The sequence below is a fragment of the Asterias rubens genome, chromosome 22 (genome assembly GCF_902459465.1).
Source record: "Asterias rubens chromosome 22, eAstRub1.3, whole genome shotgun sequence".
Taxonomy (NCBI): domain Eukaryota; kingdom Metazoa; phylum Echinodermata; class Asteroidea; order Forcipulatida; family Asteriidae; genus Asterias; species Asterias rubens.
Window position 1 is genome coordinate 5,883,650 of NC_047083.1, and position 18,885 is coordinate 5,902,534.

Here is an 18,885-nt window from a genome sequence, read left to right on the forward strand (position 1 = left end):
AGTGGGTGGCAACGGCCTCGGAAGAAAAAAAAACTTGCATAAAAAGAAATATAAAAAAATCACAACATCCTCATGAGTTTGATATAAACAGTTACTTCTGACAGACAGACAGACTCATCTGTAGTGTTGGCAATAAATATGTTATCAAGTTGACTTTTAAATTGCTTTTAACCTGTCAGTTTGTGTGGAAGTAATTAACTGTAGATTGATTACCTCGCAGTATTGCGAGTTAAGAACTGCTTACAAAATTGGATGCTCAGTCATGCCGGTCCTTGAGGAAAAAGGAGTCATTTATTAAGACTGTAGCGATGTCTAAATCTTTGCAATCGCCAAACCACTCTAGACATGGTTGAATCCCTCAGGATATACAAACCCATCTCACGCGAAGCTGAAGACTAATACATTGTCAATAATGTTCAATACATCCATCTTGTAGGGGAGTGCGCGCTTCATCTGGAACCAAAAGTTTAAATTAATGGACTAATGTCGTTCACTTTAGAAATGCGATTACGCAAAGACGTTCTCGTAAAAATAATGTATCTATCAATGTCTACACCTTATATAGACTGTGAAGAGAGTAACCCTATTTCATCCCTGTAAGAGTAAAGTGGCAATGTGCCCCTTGACTAATGGTGACAATTGAATTGGGTCGACAACCCTTTTTAAAGTGAAGCCTTCATCTTGCACATGACCGCCCGGCATTGTGATATTATGCGATATCTCACAATTTGAAGACATTGCATTATATAATTGCGCACACCCCCCCCCCCCCCCCCCCCCCCCTCTCTCTCTCTCTAGTCGACCGAGGTCGCAATTATGTTGAAATTTGCTCATTCTAATTATCCCTCATGCGCACATTATTTGGGAATAATAGGAGTATACATTCTGCCCAAGATAACAGACTTCTGATCATCCCTCATACCATACTCGTACTTCGTCTGGTGACCGGGGGTTTCTCCGCTGCAGGGCATAGAACCGATCACCCTACAATATACGTCAAAACCTGCTTATATGTCTCTTAATCTTGTTGTATGTATTTTTTGTTTTTCCATTTTTCTTTTTGTGTAAAGCATTGCAGTGATACTTTATTTTGTAAGAGCGCTTGATAAAAACCTTTGCCGATAGTATAGTAGAGTAATATCACAACATAAAAGGGTATAGGCCTACGCGTACACTCAAATATTCACAACACCACATGCGTACCCACCCATGTTTACAAATAATTTCACCACATCGCATACCTATATCGACAAATTAATGTCTTTGAACAATTTCACGACATCGTATACGAATCCACGGATTCGGCTTTGGACTTCAGGCTGCGTTCTATCTCGTCTGAAGCCCTGAGCGCGTACGCACAACAATTAAAACAACCGCGGGGCCAAGCTAGCATGAAGCCCGAGTTAGGCCGTGTCCGAAACGTCGACTTCGGCTACAGCTACGGCTAGATCGCGCGCGTCTGCTATTCTTCAACACTGGTAGACGCGCTGATCTAGACGTAGCTGTAGCCGAAGTCGTCGTTTCGGGCACGGCCTTATAGTCGGTCGCGCTTGGTCGCAAAAATCTTGACGCGCGATCATAAAAAGACACGGTTTTTAGGCCTCAGTCTTAGGATTGCGCGCAAGATTTCCATCGCGCGACCATCGCGCGACCGACTATAAAACGACCTTGAGCCGAATCTGAAGCCGAAGTCGTGGTTTCAAAAAGGGCCACAGGTACTAAACAAATCTTCAATCGAAAGCTTCAACAGAAAGCAATCTATGTGCGAGATTGTAACGTACGTCCCTTTAAAGGTTTCATATGTATGTATGCACTCATAATATATATGAGAATAATTACCCGACATATCATTCGTATAATCACATCATTATTTGCGAATAATTTCACGACATCGTACGTCTGCTAACGGTCTTTATTTTCACGACATCGTATGCATCTGCACACATTATTTGCCATCATTTTACGACATCGCATACGTAGGCGCACACAGTCGCGATATGAAATTTGCACATAGCAACCCATATAGACTTGTGGACAAGTCGTTAAATCGGCCCCACGTGCTGAGATAGTGCTCCCCCGACAACACTGCTCTCGCGCGAACTCACTGCTCTCGCGCGAACTGATGGCTCCCCGATTTTGACTCCTCATTAACGACTTGTACAAGTTGTCAGCAGTTTGTGCACAGCCTATGGGCACTTCAGCCGAAATCGTACGGACGCATCTGATTGGTCGATGTCGTTAAATCAATGAATATTCAACATGTATATGCCATCAAACAGTACACCCTGTATTGGATGGGTTCGGGAAGTCACATGTATGAATGAACGATCAACAAACCTGTCAGCGTGTATTTATTATGCCTACACACTAGACGTCGTGTGTGTATGGTTGTACTTTTGAGTACGGATTTTCATCGGGAACTTTGACGTGCATATTAAATAAATAACTTCGTCTTAACTTGGTCTGACTTGGTTGATAAACTTGAAGAACAAGATATAGAAGCAGCTGTCAAGTAGCCAGTTTTCTCAAGGCATGCAACATGCAAGAGATCTGCTCACGTCGACGACAGGTCGCAAGGAAAAAGAAGAAGAAGCCGCCATTTATATGCATCATGCCAACACCCACACACTGCACACAGCGTGTATTGATTGATGAAAGGCAATGACACTTTTGTAAACAAATGATTTGCACCGGCCGAATATTCGATGAAATCAGTAGCCTTGCTCAAGGCAGTGGTGATGGTTGGTGCATACTGTGTTGGCATCATGAAATCAAAACAGGTGAGCTTGCTGTTAAGTTTCTTAATTAAACTACTAATAAATTTGCGTTGACAAATGATATTGCAAAAATCTACCTCCATGGAGTTACCGGTAACTTGGTTTGGGGCTTCTTACTTAAAAGAACAAGTTTTGTTTTGAAGTAAAACTTAACAAAACATGTGTTATTATTCATATAACTCACTGGTTCCACCATGGAGGTAGTTTCTACCTCCATGGTTCCACAAAAAGCACTGTCGTCAGTGGCGGTTGCACCGACACACACAGGTTATTAAAATTGAGCCCCTACTTCTAAAGTTCTAGTTCTACACAAGGTTACTTGTTTTGCATTGTTGTTGGAACTTTTGTATCTAGAGAGTAGAGTCTCAAGCAATGCAAAAAGTACCAAATTCACTGTTTTTGTTGTTGTTGGTTTTTATAATTAAACATAATTGTTGTTTTTTTTAGAAACAATAATAAAACATAATAACAAAATGTTTAAAAAATTTAAACACTAAAACTTAAATAAGATTTGAAATTACATGAGAGTCTTTATTTGTGATGGTGTTGCCTCGAACCTCACTTTAGCCCGTAAGTATTAGGTAGGTTTTATGAGCTGCATGTTATGCCAGCAAACACGTGAACGTGAAGGTCAAAACATTGTGTTTTTAGGTGACGTCACCACTTTGGGCTTAATTCATGCTCACGTAAGACGTCTGCACAGAGAGGTACCTGACGTGAAAAATGGTATCTTCATGTGTGATTTTAACAACACAATTTTCTGACATTTACGTTAACTTATTTGCTTGCAATAAGTATTAGCCTATCATACTACGGATAGTATTACACAATCAACATAAGTTCAGGTCAACATTGTGTGTTTCTTTCTTTTCTCCACAGGGTCACATGGCAGCCTGACAGTGCAAGGGAAACACTCCTCGTTTAAGAAGGAAGTTCGTTCCACCCCTACCCCTAAGCTGCTGTAAAAACTGTGAAAGTTTGATCTCCTGCCTTACTGCGAGTCATGGGAAAAGTTAGCCGAGATGGATCTGCATTGGAGTGAAGATGTGTACGCAAAAACTGATACAACTCTAGACACTCATTAAATTACTCTGGTGCCTGATTTATAAAGAAATGTTCATACAAATAAAATAATCTTAATTGCAATCCTCTGTTTAATTGGTAACCAATGAAGCGATCTTAGAAGGAGCATGGCATCACGACGGCGATTTAACCTAAATATAACACGAGCAGCCCAGTTCTGCAAACTGTGAAGTCTCTTTTAAAATATGCATGTGGGTTTTCTGTAAGCAGCCCATTACAACAATCTAACCGAGAAAGAACATGGCTGCGAATCACATGATGTTATGAATCGTCAGATACATACTTCCTAATCTGTGACACATGAAATCGAACAGACTTGCAAAGCTGGAGCCGTTTTCACGAAACGTTAATCTTAGGGTTTGCATGTTACGTTGCAAGGCTGGGACTCAACTCAAGTCGTAAGATTAACACAAGTTGGAAAGAGTTTGGTGTAAACGAAAGCAGGTCTATTTGATCAGTCATAGACAATTCAATCAAAATATGCACCAAAGTTCTTGACTGATGTGGATGGTGCATTCTGAATGGTTCCAAATGTAAGAATGACATTTATACTGTGCAATTACCAACAATTATTTTGCTCATTTTAGTTAAAATTTATTCTTTCCAATCCAAATACTTAAATATCCAAAGCACAGACTGAGAGGGTTTGATAATGTATAAAGGCTAGGCGGTTGTGCAACATAGGTAGAAGACCCATTTAAAATGTTCATTCAAGTTAGTTTTCCCATATCCACCACTGTTTACATTTCTGTACGGTCTTCTAGCGGTGTCCACCCGAAGGTCCGTTAGTCCGAAGGTTTGATTGTCCGAACGCACAAATTTCCCATAACAGGGGGTTCATTAGTCCCAAAATGAAGTAGGTTTCATTAACCCGTACATTTGATACGATAGTCCGAAGGTTCATTGATCTGAAGGTTCACTGGTCCAAATAAGGTCCGATAGTCCGAATCAAACCTTATTGTCAATTCGGACTATCGGACTTATTGTCAATTCGGACTATCGGACCTTATTGTCAATTTGGACTATCGAACATTCAGACTATTGAACCTTCGGCCATCGAGCTGTAACCCTTCTAGCACTCGCCTAGTTTGTAAATTGTTTAAAGTGTTTTGTAATGAACAGGTTTTGCAAAAGTCAACTACTCACTATGTTTATATAGCAACCTGGAAGTGCAAGGGAAACACTCCACATTTTCTTTATTTACAGTTTCTACCATCAATATCCATTAGTCTGAAGGTATTTTCATTGTTTATTGCTCAATTTAATTTATTTCAACCACTGGTTTGCATTTGTTGATCGATTTATCAATAAATTTGTTTCTTGTTTTTTGTTTGAGGCAAACTACAATTTGAGTCACTGTTCCTTTTTTGCATTTCACGGTGTCTTTACCCTATTTGAGCCTTATATTAATTGTTATGATTGCTTGGAAGTGAGAAGTATTTTTCGTGGTTACAGTTGCTTAAAACAAAACAAAAGTACAGCTGCTATATGAAACCTTGTCTTGCAATATCTTGGGCAAGTAGAGTGTATGTCGATGATTAGCTATAATACCTTTAAAATACATCGACATCTGAAAAGAGTTACTGAAATTTTCCGGAATCCCTGCGATCCGCACACGACTGCCCTGTGAAACTTGTCCACAAGACTCACATATCAAACTTCCACATGTCGACCATGATTTTCAAAATCACTTTTTAGATGAAAACTTAAAATAAAAAAACATTTGTCAGTAAACAAATAATGAATTTTGGGACTGGTAGTATTAATACAAACTATTATTTTATGTTGCAACTTGTCCAGTGTACACAGTCCGAGCAGAACACATCGGGTTAAAGGATTGCATTGGACCATTACCATTGACCGTGGGCATTATTTATTTGCATGAGGCAGCTCACGGATATTAAACAGATAAATAGTAATGCATTTGAAGATGACTTTGTAAAGTTAGGCCCTAATCAACTAATAAAGCAGTTAAATCAAAATAAAAAAGATTCACAGATGCCCTCCGGTTCAAGCTTTACAGTATTAGAAACTATTACTACCCTCTTATAAAAATGGACTCGTCTGCACGATTGTCTCCGCGGCAACAGTGAAGGTATACCGCGTTCGTACTTGAATACATGAATACATGAATACGTACTGCTGACAACTTGTACAAGTCGTTAATGAGGAGTCAAAATCGGGGAGCCATCAGTTCGCGCGAGAGCAGTGAGTTCGCGCGAGAGCAGTGTTGTCGGGGGAGCACTATCTCAGCACGTGGGGCCGATTTAACGACTTGTCCACAAGTCTACAACCCATATGGTTCGCGAATGGCATTACAAATAATTATGCTGTTGCTGTTCCAAAGGGGCGAAGGCTTGCATTTAAAAGCATTGTTAATGTAGAGAACCAAATTGCGCCCTCAGTGTTCCACTTCAATAAAATGTGAAATATTTGTTATCGCCGATGCAGATTAAACATGGAAACCTTTCATTTTTCAACATTTAGGAAACCTGTCATAGAATTATTTCTTAATTAGTGGTATTGGTAAAATGTTTTACCGCACGAAGTTATGACGAATTGTTCAGGGGGACTTACTTTTGTTGATGTGTTTTTATTCCTGCACGGTTTGGAACAAAATTGATGGTAGATTTGTTTTTTGTTTTTTGTTTTCTCGTGACATTGTTATTAAAAAATTGTACACATTACCCATTTCTCAAAAACTACAGCCCCAGCAAGTAATATTTTACGGACAGCTTTCTACTGTCATTTTATGTAGGTTTAATGTTAATATGGCGACGTTGTCAACAAGTACATAAACCTTTAGTTAGCATACAATTTGCATACAGCGGTTGAAGTTCAGGTAAAACCGCGATAGCGTGCAATCGATCATGGAACAAAGCCTACCCTGTTTCTGTATTATTTTTTATTTTTTATTTAGACATATACAATGATTACAACTCAGACAGAGGCTGCCAAGGTTTATACAAAAGTATAAACAGTGGCATCTAACTTATAAAAACTAAATTATATATAAACAGGAGATCATTGCACTCAAACGCTTTTAAAATCCCATATTATTATAAAACAAAAAGCAAATCAAGATTTGGTTATTATTGTCACGACTAAACAATTGCTAATTTGAACCCCATCAGTATGCCATTTTCCTTCAAGCTTTTGTTTTCATTCATTGTAAACAGATGGCTCGACATTACCAGGACTGTGTACTAGTCTTCATTCGTGTCGCTACCGTGGGTGTCATTTTAAGGCTGGTAATGACACTGAACCAGTACTGTGCCAGTGCGACAGAGATTGTGCCTTCTTCGACGACTGTTGTAACGACTATACTGAAGTATGCAGAGTGATGAATGAAAAAGGCACATCAACCAATAGTTCAACATGGAATTTAAAGGTAATTGTTAAATGTTGCAAACATCTAAACATTTTAGTGATTCGCAGAACTCGGCACAATTTCATAGCGGTGCTTAACGGTAAGCACATTTCCGTGCTTACTGTAGCCAAAAATTCGGCTAAGGTGCAAGCGTACGTATTTCCACAGGTAAGCAGAAAAAGAAGGTGCCCACATTGCGCGTTCACTATGGATTTGTATTGTGACGTCATTTATTTTCGTGCAGTACGCACAGGGCCCAATTTCATAGAGCTGCTAAGCACAACAATTTGCTTAGCATGAAATGTCTTCCTTGATAAAAACAGAATTACCAACCAAATTTTCACGTAACTTTCAGGATAAGCAAACAACAGCTGAATACCATTAACAAGCAATATGCAACAAATGGACATTAATATTGGTTGGTAATTCTGTGTTTATCAAGGAATTAATTTCATGTTAAGCAATTTTTGTCTGCTAAGCAGCTTTATGAACTTGGGCCCTGGTAGGTTAGAATGCCTTTTCGTGTGATTACGGTTAGCAGCGATATTAAATAGAAAAGGCACAGCAGGCACAAAATCGGCCGCTAAGCAGCTCTATGAAATAGGGCCCGTGGCCACTGAATATCTGCAACGGAGAAGCCATTGAAAAGTACAATGTGTGCATAGTGATATTTAAAGGAACATTAATTTCAATTAAATTGAATTGAAGAATTACATAATTGTTTTTATTTATTTATTTGCTAACACAACAGTTGCTGGCAGTGTGAGCACTTTAGGTAACACACCATATGCATACACTGACAAATCTGTACAAGTTTGAGATCGATCGGCCATCTGGGTCACGGGAAAATGGTGAAGAACCGATTACACATTTTGCGAGACCTCGACAAATAAAACGCTCAATATTAGTGATCAACCCAAAACGGGAAATTAGTTTTATTTATTTCTCATCAAATAATATTTCATCATCATTAGAGCGTGTACGTTTTATTCATGCTTTGTTATTTTCCTATGTTTTTACAAACATGTATGTTTTTTGTTGGAGGGGTCTGGGAGGGCACATCGCTTTGATGCCAGTTTTTATAACTGTTGCCTTACCCTGGACGGCCCCTGCCAACAAAAAATTATGTCCAAAGATTTAAAAAAAAAAAAAAAAAAAAATTAAATCTGTCAAATTTCATTGAATACAATAGACCGATTGCGCTACGAACGTCACGTGACCATGGGTATTGCACATCAACGAACACGGCCCACTGCTTATCACCCCGCCTTAAAAAGACATGATTATTGTTGTATTTGTTTGTTCAATCGAGGCTTTTTTTCCCTCGAAATCACTGATGAAAATTCTGGAGTTTGTATCATGAGAACTTACCCAGGGCTGAACAAAGCAAGTACGGGGTAAAACACAGTTCACCAACTAGGAAATTCAACGAGAATGTTCACACGATGCCATGTGCTTGTGCAAGGAAAGTGCGGTTTTACATTGCTCTCATTGTAATGATTTTGCTGCATAAAAATATCCCGAAGAAGCTGCGAGTTCCTTTATTTTCACCCTCAAATTGTTGATTAGAACTTGGCATAGTCTCCTTATTAGAAGGGGTAGATGTCAGTTCGAGTCGGACAACTTGGCATAGTCTCCTTATTAGAAGGGGTAGATGTCAGTTAGAGTCGGACAACTTGGCATAGTCTCCTTATTAGAAGGGGTAGATGTCATTAGAGTCGGACAACTTGGCATAGTCTCCTTATTAGAAGGGGTAGATGTCAGTTAGAGTCGGACAACTTGGCATAGTCTCCTTATTAGAAGGGGTAGATGTCAGTTAGAGTCGGACAACTTGGCATAGTCTCCTTATTAGAAGGGGTAGATGTCAGTTAGAGTCGGACAACTTGGCATAGTCTCCTTATTAGAATGGGTAGATGTCAGTTAGAGTCGGACAACTTGGAATAGTCTCCTTATTAGAAGGGGTAGATGTCAGTTAGAGTCGGACAACTTGGCATAGTCTCCTTATTAGAAGGGGTAGATGTCAGTTAGAGTCGGACAACTTGGCATAGTCTCCTTATTAGAAGGGGTAGATGTCAGTTAGAGTCGGACAACTTGGCATAGTCTCCTTATTAGAAGGGGTAGATGTCAGTTAGAGTCGGACAACTTGGCATAGTCTCCTTATTAGAAGGGGTAGATGTCAGTTAGAGTCGGACAACTTGGCATAGTCTCCTTATTAGAAGGGGTAGATGTCAGTTAGAGTCGGACAACTTGGCATAGTCTCCTTATTAGAAGGGGTAGATGTCAGTTAGAGTCGGACAACTTGGCATAGTCTCCTTATTAGAAGGGGTAGATGTCAGTTAGAGTCGGACAACTTGGCATAGTCTCCTTATTAGAAGGGGTAGATGTCAGTTAGAGTCGGACAACTTGGCATAGTCTCCTTATTAGAAGGGGTAGATGTCAGTTAGAGTCGGACAACTTGGCATAGTCTCCTTATTAGAAGGGGTAGATGTCAGTTAGAGTCGGACAACTTGGCATAGTCTCCTTATTAGAAGGGGTAGATGTCAGTTAGAGTCGGACAACTTGGAATAGTCTCCTTATTAGAAGGGGTAGATGTCAGTTAGAGTCGGACAACTTGGCATAGTCTCCTTATTAGAAGGGGTAGATGTCAGTTAGAGTCGGACAACTTGGCATAGTCTCCTTATTAGAAGGGGTAGATGTCAGTTAGAGTCGGACAACTTGGCATAGTCTCCCTACTTCACGCCGTCCACAACAAAAATACCACAGCGCGTGAGCTCGCTCAAACCTTTAGTCTAACAACTTCTCAAAAGAAAACTTTTGTAGTAGAATTTGAGGTCCCTGTCCCCCTTATTCACTTTTGCATTTACCTCTTCACTAAGATCACTTTTCACTTTATTTATAACAGTTGAAGCACTTCAGCTGCGCAGAGGTCAAAGGTCAACACTGGGGTTACTTTCTGGTTACCGCATGCAGCGATGAATACGCTAATACATATATCGGCAAGGCATGTGCGGATTTCAGCCAATCATCTTTTTTCTCCATCGCCCACGTGACAAGTTTGGCCAATGGGTTGACCTACAGGAACATCTACTGCGCAATCTGCAACAACGTTACCATGTCTGAGATTGTTGCGTGGCCTGTTGACGTCCAATGTAAGGAGGAACTCCCACAAAACCTAACGAGAAATCTCGATTATATTATGAAGAATTCCAACTGCAGTACGGATATTAATGTAGGCCATTTAAACCACAACATAAAGAGTATGCCACCAATACGACAATGCTTTCTTGACGTCATCAGCAGTTGTCCAGCCGGGCATACTTTGACTGGTGAGTGTAAGTCTTACACTGCAATCCACCTTAATGAGTCGACACTGTACAGGAATCCACAATGTATGATGTGTCAACTTTCCACGAACTCCAGCATGTTACCGGACACTGAGCACTGCGAACACTTAAAAGGTACAGTTTCCACCCATTTAAAGTACTTTAACCGAGGGTTACTGCAACGAACACATCTGACGGTGCCTCCAATCTCGATTCTATTAGACTTTAAAAGCAGCAACCACGTGAAAATAGTTCGTCGAGAGCTCGTTGTTGTCGATGAGGAAGTCACATGCAAGACAGGAAATGTCTTTGATCCTTTCATGTCAAAGTGTCGACGATTGTTTTGTCAAAGAGGGTTCGTCTTGGATCATAACAGGTGTTTAAAGAAGAAGCAGGCAAGGTCGACAAATGCCAATGTAGGTGTCGTAACTATTTCGCAAATGATGAAAGCAAATGAAACACAAGACAATTGCTATCTGGATCCGGAAACCGCTGCTATATGCATCAGGAGTGTGCTTGGTGTAAATACAAAGAAGTCTGACCTAGAACCTGAAGACAATCTACAACAAGAGAGTAACCGACTATGCACCTACAGCTACAGTCTTTTTTTAAGTTCCTCAATTTACCAAACAATTTGGGAGCATTTGCAGCACGCATTAGAGTACCATGCATACATAAACTCCACGTGTCCTTACGCTGGATCATGGTCGATGATTGTATATCCACCAAGTGAACACGATTGCAAATGGCGGCCTCTGACAACCGGAGATTACACCACCTCACAGCGGGAAAATGTTTCCTGGGTTACTTTGATCTCAGGAAAGTCTTCATACCCACTAAGTGAAACTAGGCTTTGGGTTACTTATGATAATATGACCGGACCGAATTCCAAACGGTTAACTGGGGTTGAAGTTTGCGAAGATATTTTGTTTCGATGTCCGTTGATTCGTCTCAACAGGACTCTGTTTCTGTTCAGAAAAGACTCGAACGCGACCATCGTGTATATCCCAACTGGTCAAGTGTTTTCAAAATGGGAATATGCCGACCAGGAAGATGAAATAGAGTTATGCTCCTTTCTTGAGAATAATGGGTCTCGCAACACGAGTTTCCAAGCGGAATTCTTTGATTACTCCGAGTCACAGTCAGTAGTGAGTCTTGTTGGTACCATCATCTCTCTGGTTGCAGCTGCGCTGACTTTTCTAACTTATTTCGTATTCGAGGGTCTGCGAACACACGCTACCTGCTGCATTATGAATATGATAGCTTCTCTCTTCATGGGTCAACTTCTGCTTCTTCTCGCCGGATCTGCAACATCCAATCCGGGTGGCTGTACTATTATAGCATTTATGGGACACTACTTTTGGTTGGTCACAATCTTCTGGACTGCTGTCCTCGCATACGATCTAAACAGAACCTTCGCATGCAGTAACCGTAAGATCACCGGTGGCAGACCAACTGTTCGGACCTACTGTTGGTTCTCGTGGGGCGGTGGGCTCCTGATAGTGGTACCGTGTCTCGTGATAGACCTGTGTGATTGTAGTGACCTACCAGTGTGGTATGGTGACAGCAAAGTCTGTTGGATCGGTAATGGCCCGTCCAGCTTCATCGTATTTGGTGCACCATTGGGCATTGTCTTGATCTTCAACTTCATCCTATTTGTTTTGACAGTATGTGGAATTAGAAGCACGAAGAGGGATACCAAATGTATCAAAAAGGATATCAGTAAAGCCAAGCGACTGGGACAAGAACTTCTTGTGTATATTAAAGTGAGTACCAACCATGATTCAAAAACAGGTTCTTTAATAATCAACTTTTATATAGCGCTTCATCACAGCGCTTCCAACATTATTACCCCTGGTCACTGGGCCATTATTTAATTTCGTAAACCTTCTCAGCTCCCTTTGGGAGTATACAACCGGTGCTGCGTGTAACCGCGCTCCAAGCTACTCATCCACAAAAACCATCACAAAAGCCCTCACAGGTACCCATTTAACCAATGGGCGGACAGATGCTTATATGGTTACTTTCTCGATTACGACAAAAATAATTGGGATGATTGCAAGTTGTTAGATTTTGTTGACAGGCGCGCCTAACACATTCAATTCATTTTACCACTTTCAATTCAATAAATATTTATTTCGGTAATGCCCTCACATAATATAATACATTGTGTTTCATAATATAGGTTTTCTCGGTCAAATTCGGCAAATGAGCAGCCAATGTCATGTTCATGCGTTCGAATTAAGGCTGTTTTGCCTCTCCAGTTGTTACTGCGTTTCAAATTCAGAATTCGGCCATTCAATTTCGTTTTGAGTCGAGTCAAATTCCTTTAGCACTATGCTCAATTTAGCTTATCGTCATTCTTTTTCGTGACACACACGCCTGAAGAAGCGTCTGCGAATTTGAATGCTGCTTTGATGAATTGTTAAATTGAATGATTATTTTGTTAAATCGAATGACGCAACATTACATTTTGACTAATCCCAAACAAAATCGAAAGACCCTTTTGAGTAGCATTCGATTTCGCGCGAAATAGAATAGCTTGGTGGTTAAATTGGCTGCTCATTTTCCTAAACTGACCGATAAAACCTATATTAACAGTGGACGTTTTAAACAGCAGCTAACATTATTAATAAGTCAGAAGTGCAAAACTTAGAATTGGGTGAAGCCATGGCTTTTGTTCCATAACCTATTGACAGACTAACACTGCTTGTAAGACTCACAACGAAAAAGGCAAGGGTCACCAAGGGCATAAGAACACATGCAGGTAAACCAACACATTGTTATAAACCGCTAGTCCATGATGACAATTTTGAATACTCCTCTCTTTCTATGATAGATCTCTACATTACTGGGTTTCACGTGGATCTTTGGTTTCGCTGCAGCCATAAGTAACGTAAACGTCTTATGGTATATCTTCATCGTTCTGAATTCCTGTCAAGGCCTGCTGATATTTTTATCTTTCACGTGTAACCCGCGGGTACGAATGTTATGGATGGAGGCTTTCCGTGGTGAGATGTCTATCAGGCCAAGGAGTTATAGTCTTGGTGTTGCATCATCAACTGGCTCAGCTACTCGCAACAGCAGAGTTTAGTTTAGTAGCACAGTTTAAAGATACTGGACACTTTTGGTAATTGTTAAAGACCAGCCTTCTCACTTTGTGTATCTCAACATTTGTACAAAATAACAAACCTGTGAACATTAATTGCACTCAATTGTTCGTCGAAGTTGCGAGAGAATGCTTCGAGACCTCAAAATCTTATTCTGAGGTCTCGAAATCAAATTCGTGGAAAATTACTTCTTTCTCGAAAACAACATTACTTCAGAGGGAGCCGTTGCTCACAATGTTTTATACTATCAACAGCTCTCCATTATTTTGAGTTTTTACCAATAGTGTCCAGAGCCTTAAAGTATGATTTGCAAATGTGCACGGTGGAAATACGATATAGTAAGGTTTGCGGTAGACTGGTATCCGCAAGGATAAAGACAGGTACTTTCTTTTCAGAACCAGTGATTTCATTGGATACATGCCATGAGTAAACGTGCAGTGACGTAAGCTTTCAATATTATGTGGTCATTGGTCCGAGGTGACATTTGGCAGCTGCGGTCGTCGTTAGTGGGTGCGTTCGTTTAGCTTCCCTGGGTCGACCCGGTCTGCCCTCGGTGCGTTCTAACGACGTCATTCCAGGGCCTCATCACCCGGGTCAGCACCCGCTTGTGGAGTGGGTCACTTGCGGCTGGTCCCAGGTGCATGAAGTCACTACGAGACTGGTGAGTGATCGTTCGTTTAGCTCTTGTCAGGGGCTCACCCGAGTGAGCAACGTGGGGTAGACCCAGGGAAGCTAATCGAACGCACCCAATATTGGTAAATGGTGAAGATGGATGGGGATTGACCTAGACGCTAGATGCCACTCTCTGGAGTTGTTCGCGAGCCTTGAATGTTCAGGCTAGGTTTGAGGTTATACCATGTAATGATAATCTCTAATTATGAGTTGGGATGGTTCTGAAAAGAACCATTATGTTTCAACTCGATGTTTCGATCATATCAGTATGCTCTGATAGTCTTCTGAAGAAAGCTGAAACAAACGGGTTTTTTCAGAACCACCCCAACTCATCTACAGGTCATCACATGGTGTAACCGCAAACCTTACGATATAGAATAGTTTACTAATTAGCTTAGTTTTTATAGTAGTTATTGGATAATAATAATAATAATAATAATAATAATAAATAATAAACACAGCATTTGTAAGGCGCACTAACTCTGTAAAAACATTCAAAGGCGCCGGTCCAGGTCAATAAAAGAAAATCTCAGATGTGTTCAAATGCCAGTCTGAAAAGATGTGTTTTAAGGGAGTTTTGGAAGTGAGAAATGTCATGTGTATCTCTTAGACTTTGAGGCAGAGAGTTCCAGAGGCGGGGGGCAAGATTAGAGAAGGCCCTGTCACCATAAGAGGCAAGGCGAGTCCGGGGAACAAGAAGCATGCTGCCTGATGACCTCAGACCTGGCCTGGCATGCCGGTGCTGAAGCATGCTCTGAAGGTAGGGAGGGGCTGAACCATGAAGTGTTTTGAATGTCAGGAGGTTGATTTTGTACTGAATTCTGAAACTAATTGGAAGACAGTGAAGATTGTGTAGGATGGGTGAGATATGACAAGACATTTTTGTACCTGTAAGTAATTTTGCAGCGGCATTTTGGACTGATTGTAATCGACGCAGTGTATTTTGAGGCAGTCCAGCAAGGAGACTGTTGCAGAAGTCGAGTCTGGTGGTAATGAAGGCATGTATCAGCTGCTCTGCTGCATTCGTTGTAAGCAGGCGCCGGATTGCTGCAATCCTTCTAATGTGCATATAGGACACCTGGCAGGTGTTAGATACATGTTTCTCAAGAGTCATGAATTGATCAAATGACACTCCAAGATTGCGGGTATCAGAGCTGGGTGGGACAATAGCATCGTCAACCTGCAAGTCTTGAATGTGTATTTTGTTTTTGAGCTGGGGAGACGATATGACAAGAAATGTGGTTTTGTCAGGATTGAACTTGAGGAAATTGGCCGACATCCAGTTCTGGATATCGGTCAGGCAGTTGGCGAGTGACTCAAGCATCTTGGAGCTATCACCTGTGGTAGTGGGGCTGAATGAGGTGTATAATTGGGTGTCGTCTGCATATAAGTGATATTGTAAGCCATGTTGTGTCATTACTTCTTGCGGATACCCCACCCGATTGTGCCGGTGCAAATTTGAACACCGCCACTGTTATATTTTGGCGGTAATCGACGATTTTTTGTCAAATTATGACGTCACTTTTGCACCAAAAAGCTGTAATTCCCTAGGTTTTGCGAAGTTTGCAAGCCTCCACACAGAAAAGTTGTTCAGGATGCTCAACTTGGTCGATTTGCACCGTCAAAACGCGATTCTCAGAGTTGACTGTTAGAAAAACAAGATGGCCGCTCTTCCCTTTTCCCTGCCCGGGGAATAAACTTTTTTATTTTCGAGCCACCCCAAAAAGCCGAATTAATGTGATTACTTCTTGCGGATACCCCACCCGATTGTGCCGGTGCAAAAAGTTGTAATTCCCAAGGTTTTGCGAATTTTGCATGCCTCCACACAGGAAAGTTGTTCAGGATGCCCAAGATGGTCGATTTGCACCGTCAAAACGCGAGTGCCAGAGTTGACTATTAGAAAAACAAGATGGCCGCTCTTCCCTTTTCCCTTCCCGGGGAATAAACTTTTTAATTGTCTAACCACCCCGAAAGGCCGAATTAGCGTGTATACTTCTTGCGGATACCCCACCCGAGTGGGCCGGTGCAAATTTGAACTCCGCCACCGTTATATTTTGGCGGTAATCGACGATTTTTGGTCAAATTATGACGTCACTTTTGCACCAAAAAGTTGTTATTCCCAAGGTTTTGCGAATTTTGCATGCCTCTACACAGGAAAGTTGTTCAGGATGCTCAACTTGGTCGATTTGCACCGTCAAAACGCGATTACCAGAGTTGACTATTAGAAAAAAACAAGATGGCCGCTCTTCCCTTTTCGCTTCCCGGGGAATAAACTTTTTAATTTTCGAGCCACCCCAAAAAGCCGAATCTGGATACCCCACCCGAGAGTGCCGGTGCACATTTGAACTCCACCACTGTTATATTTTGGCGGTGATCGACTATTTTTGTCAAATTATGACGTCAGTTTTGCACCAAAAAGCTGTCATTCCCAAGGTTTTGCGAATTTTGCATGCCTCCACACAGGAAAGTTGTTCAGGATGCCCAACTTGGTCGATTTACACCGTCAAAACGCGATTACCAGAGTTGACTATTAGAACAACAAGATGGCCGCTCTTCCATTTTCCCTGCCCGGGGAATAAACTTTTAAATGCCACCCCGAAAAGCCGAATCAGCGTGATTACTTCTTGCGAACCCCACCCAAGTGTACCGATGCAAATTTGAACTCCACCACTGTTATATTTTGGCGGTAATCGACGATTTTTTGTCAAATTGTGACGTCACTTTTGCACCAAAAAGTTGTTATTCCCAAGGTTTTGCGAATTTTGCACATGCCTCTACACAGGAAAGTTGTTCAGGATGCTCAACTTGGTCGATTTGCACCGTCAAAACGCGATTACCAGAGTTGACTATTAGAAAAACAAGATGGCCGCTCTTCCCTTTTCCCTTCCCGGGGAATAAACTTTTTAATTTTCGAGCCACCCCGAAAAGCCAAATCAGCGTCATCACTTCTTGCGGATACCCCAACGCGAGTTCCAGAGTTGACTATTAGAAAAACAAGATGGCCGCTCTTCCATTTTCCCTGCCCGGGGAGTAAACTTTTTAATTTCGAGCCACCCCGAAAAGCCGAATCAGGATACCCCACCCGAGTGTGCCGGTGCAAATTTGAACTCCACCACTGTTATATTTTGGCAGTGAGCGACTATTTTTGGTCAAATTATGACGTCAGTTTTGCACCAAAAAGCTGTGATTCCCAAGGTTTTGCGAATTCTGCATGCCTCCACACAGGAAAGTTGTTCAGGATGCCCAACTTGGTCGATTTGCACCGTCATAACGCGATTACCAGAGTTGACTATTAGAACAACAAGATGGCCGCTCTTCCCTTTTCCCTGCCCGGGAATAAACTTTTAAATGCCACCCCGAAAAGCCGAATCAGCGTGATTACTTCTTGCGGATACCCCACCCGAGTATACCGATGCAAATTTGAACTCCACCACTGTTATATTTTGGCGGGAAACCTACGATTTTTTTTTCAAATGTTGACGTCACTTTTGCACCAAAAAGTTGTAAATCCCAAGGTGTTGCGAATTTTGGATGCCTCCACACAGAAAAGTTGTTCAGGATGCCCAAGATGGTCGATTTGCACCGTCAAAACGCGAGTTCCAGAGTTAACTATTAGAAAAACAAGATGGCCGCTCTTCTCTTTTCCCTTCCCGGGGAATAAACTTTTTAATTGTCGAACCACCCCCAAAGGCCGAATTAGCGTGATTACTTCTTGCGGATACCCCACCCGAGTGTACCGATGCAAATTTGAACTCCACCACTGTTATATTTTGGCGGTAATCGACGATTTTTTGTCAAATTTTGACGTCACTTTTGCAGCAAAAAGCTGTCATTCCAAAGGTTTTGCGAATTCTGCATGCCTCAACACGGGAAAGTTGTTCAGGATGCTCAACTTGGTCGATTTGCACCGTCAAAACGCGATTACCAGAGTTGACTATTAGAAAAACAAGATGGCCCCTCTCCCCTTTTCCCTGCCCGGGGAATAAACTTTTTAATATTCGAGCCACCCCAAAAGGCCAAATTAAAGTTATTACTTCTTGCGGATGCCCCACCCGAGTGGGCCGGTGCAAATTTGAACTCCACTACGGTTGTATTTTGGCGGTAATCAACGATTTTTGGTCAAATTATGACGTCACTTTTGCACCAAAAAGTTGTTATTCCCAAGGTTTTGCGAATTGTGCATGCCTCCACACAGGAAAGTTGCTCTGGATGCTCAACTTGGTCGATTTGCACCGTCAAAACGCGATTACCAGAGTTGACTATTAGAAAAACAAGATGGCCCCTCTCCCCTTTTCCCTGCCCGGGGAATAAACTTTTTAATATTCGAGCCACCCCAAAAGGCCAAATTAAAGTTATTACTTCTTGCGGATGCCCCACCCGAGTGGGCCGGTGCAAATTTGAACTCCACTACGGTTGTATTTTGGCGGTAATCAACGATTTTTGGTCAAATTATGACGTCACTTTTGCACCAAAAAGTTGTTATTCCCAAGGTTTTGCGAATTGTGCATGCCTCCACACAGGAAAGTTGCTCTGGATGCTCAACTTGGTCG

At 41.5% G+C, this 18,885-nt stretch overlaps 1 protein-coding gene and 1 long non-coding RNA gene across 2 annotated transcripts in view; both read left to right on the top strand.

The window, feature by feature from the left end:
* LOC117305128 overlaps positions 1–13,724 on the top strand; it is a 29,835-nt gene extending 16,111 nt beyond the window's left edge. The window contains exons 2-4 of the mRNA XM_033789899.1: positions 7,040–7,251; positions 10,133–12,319; positions 13,393–13,724. Of these exons, the coding sequence (XP_033645790.1) occupies positions 7,040–7,251; positions 10,133–12,319; positions 13,393–13,647 (2,654 nt within the window). The 3' untranslated portion in view covers positions 13,648–13,724. The remainder of the gene's footprint in view (positions 1–7,039; positions 7,252–10,132; positions 12,320–13,392) is intronic.
* On the top strand, positions 2,302–4,161 carry LOC117305129. Its single transcript, XR_004520646.1, has 2 exons — positions 2,302–2,780; positions 3,657–4,161. It is a non-coding gene; the product is annotated as an uncharacterized LOC117305129 (long non-coding RNA).
* Positions 13,725–18,885: the final 5,161 nt, after the last annotated feature.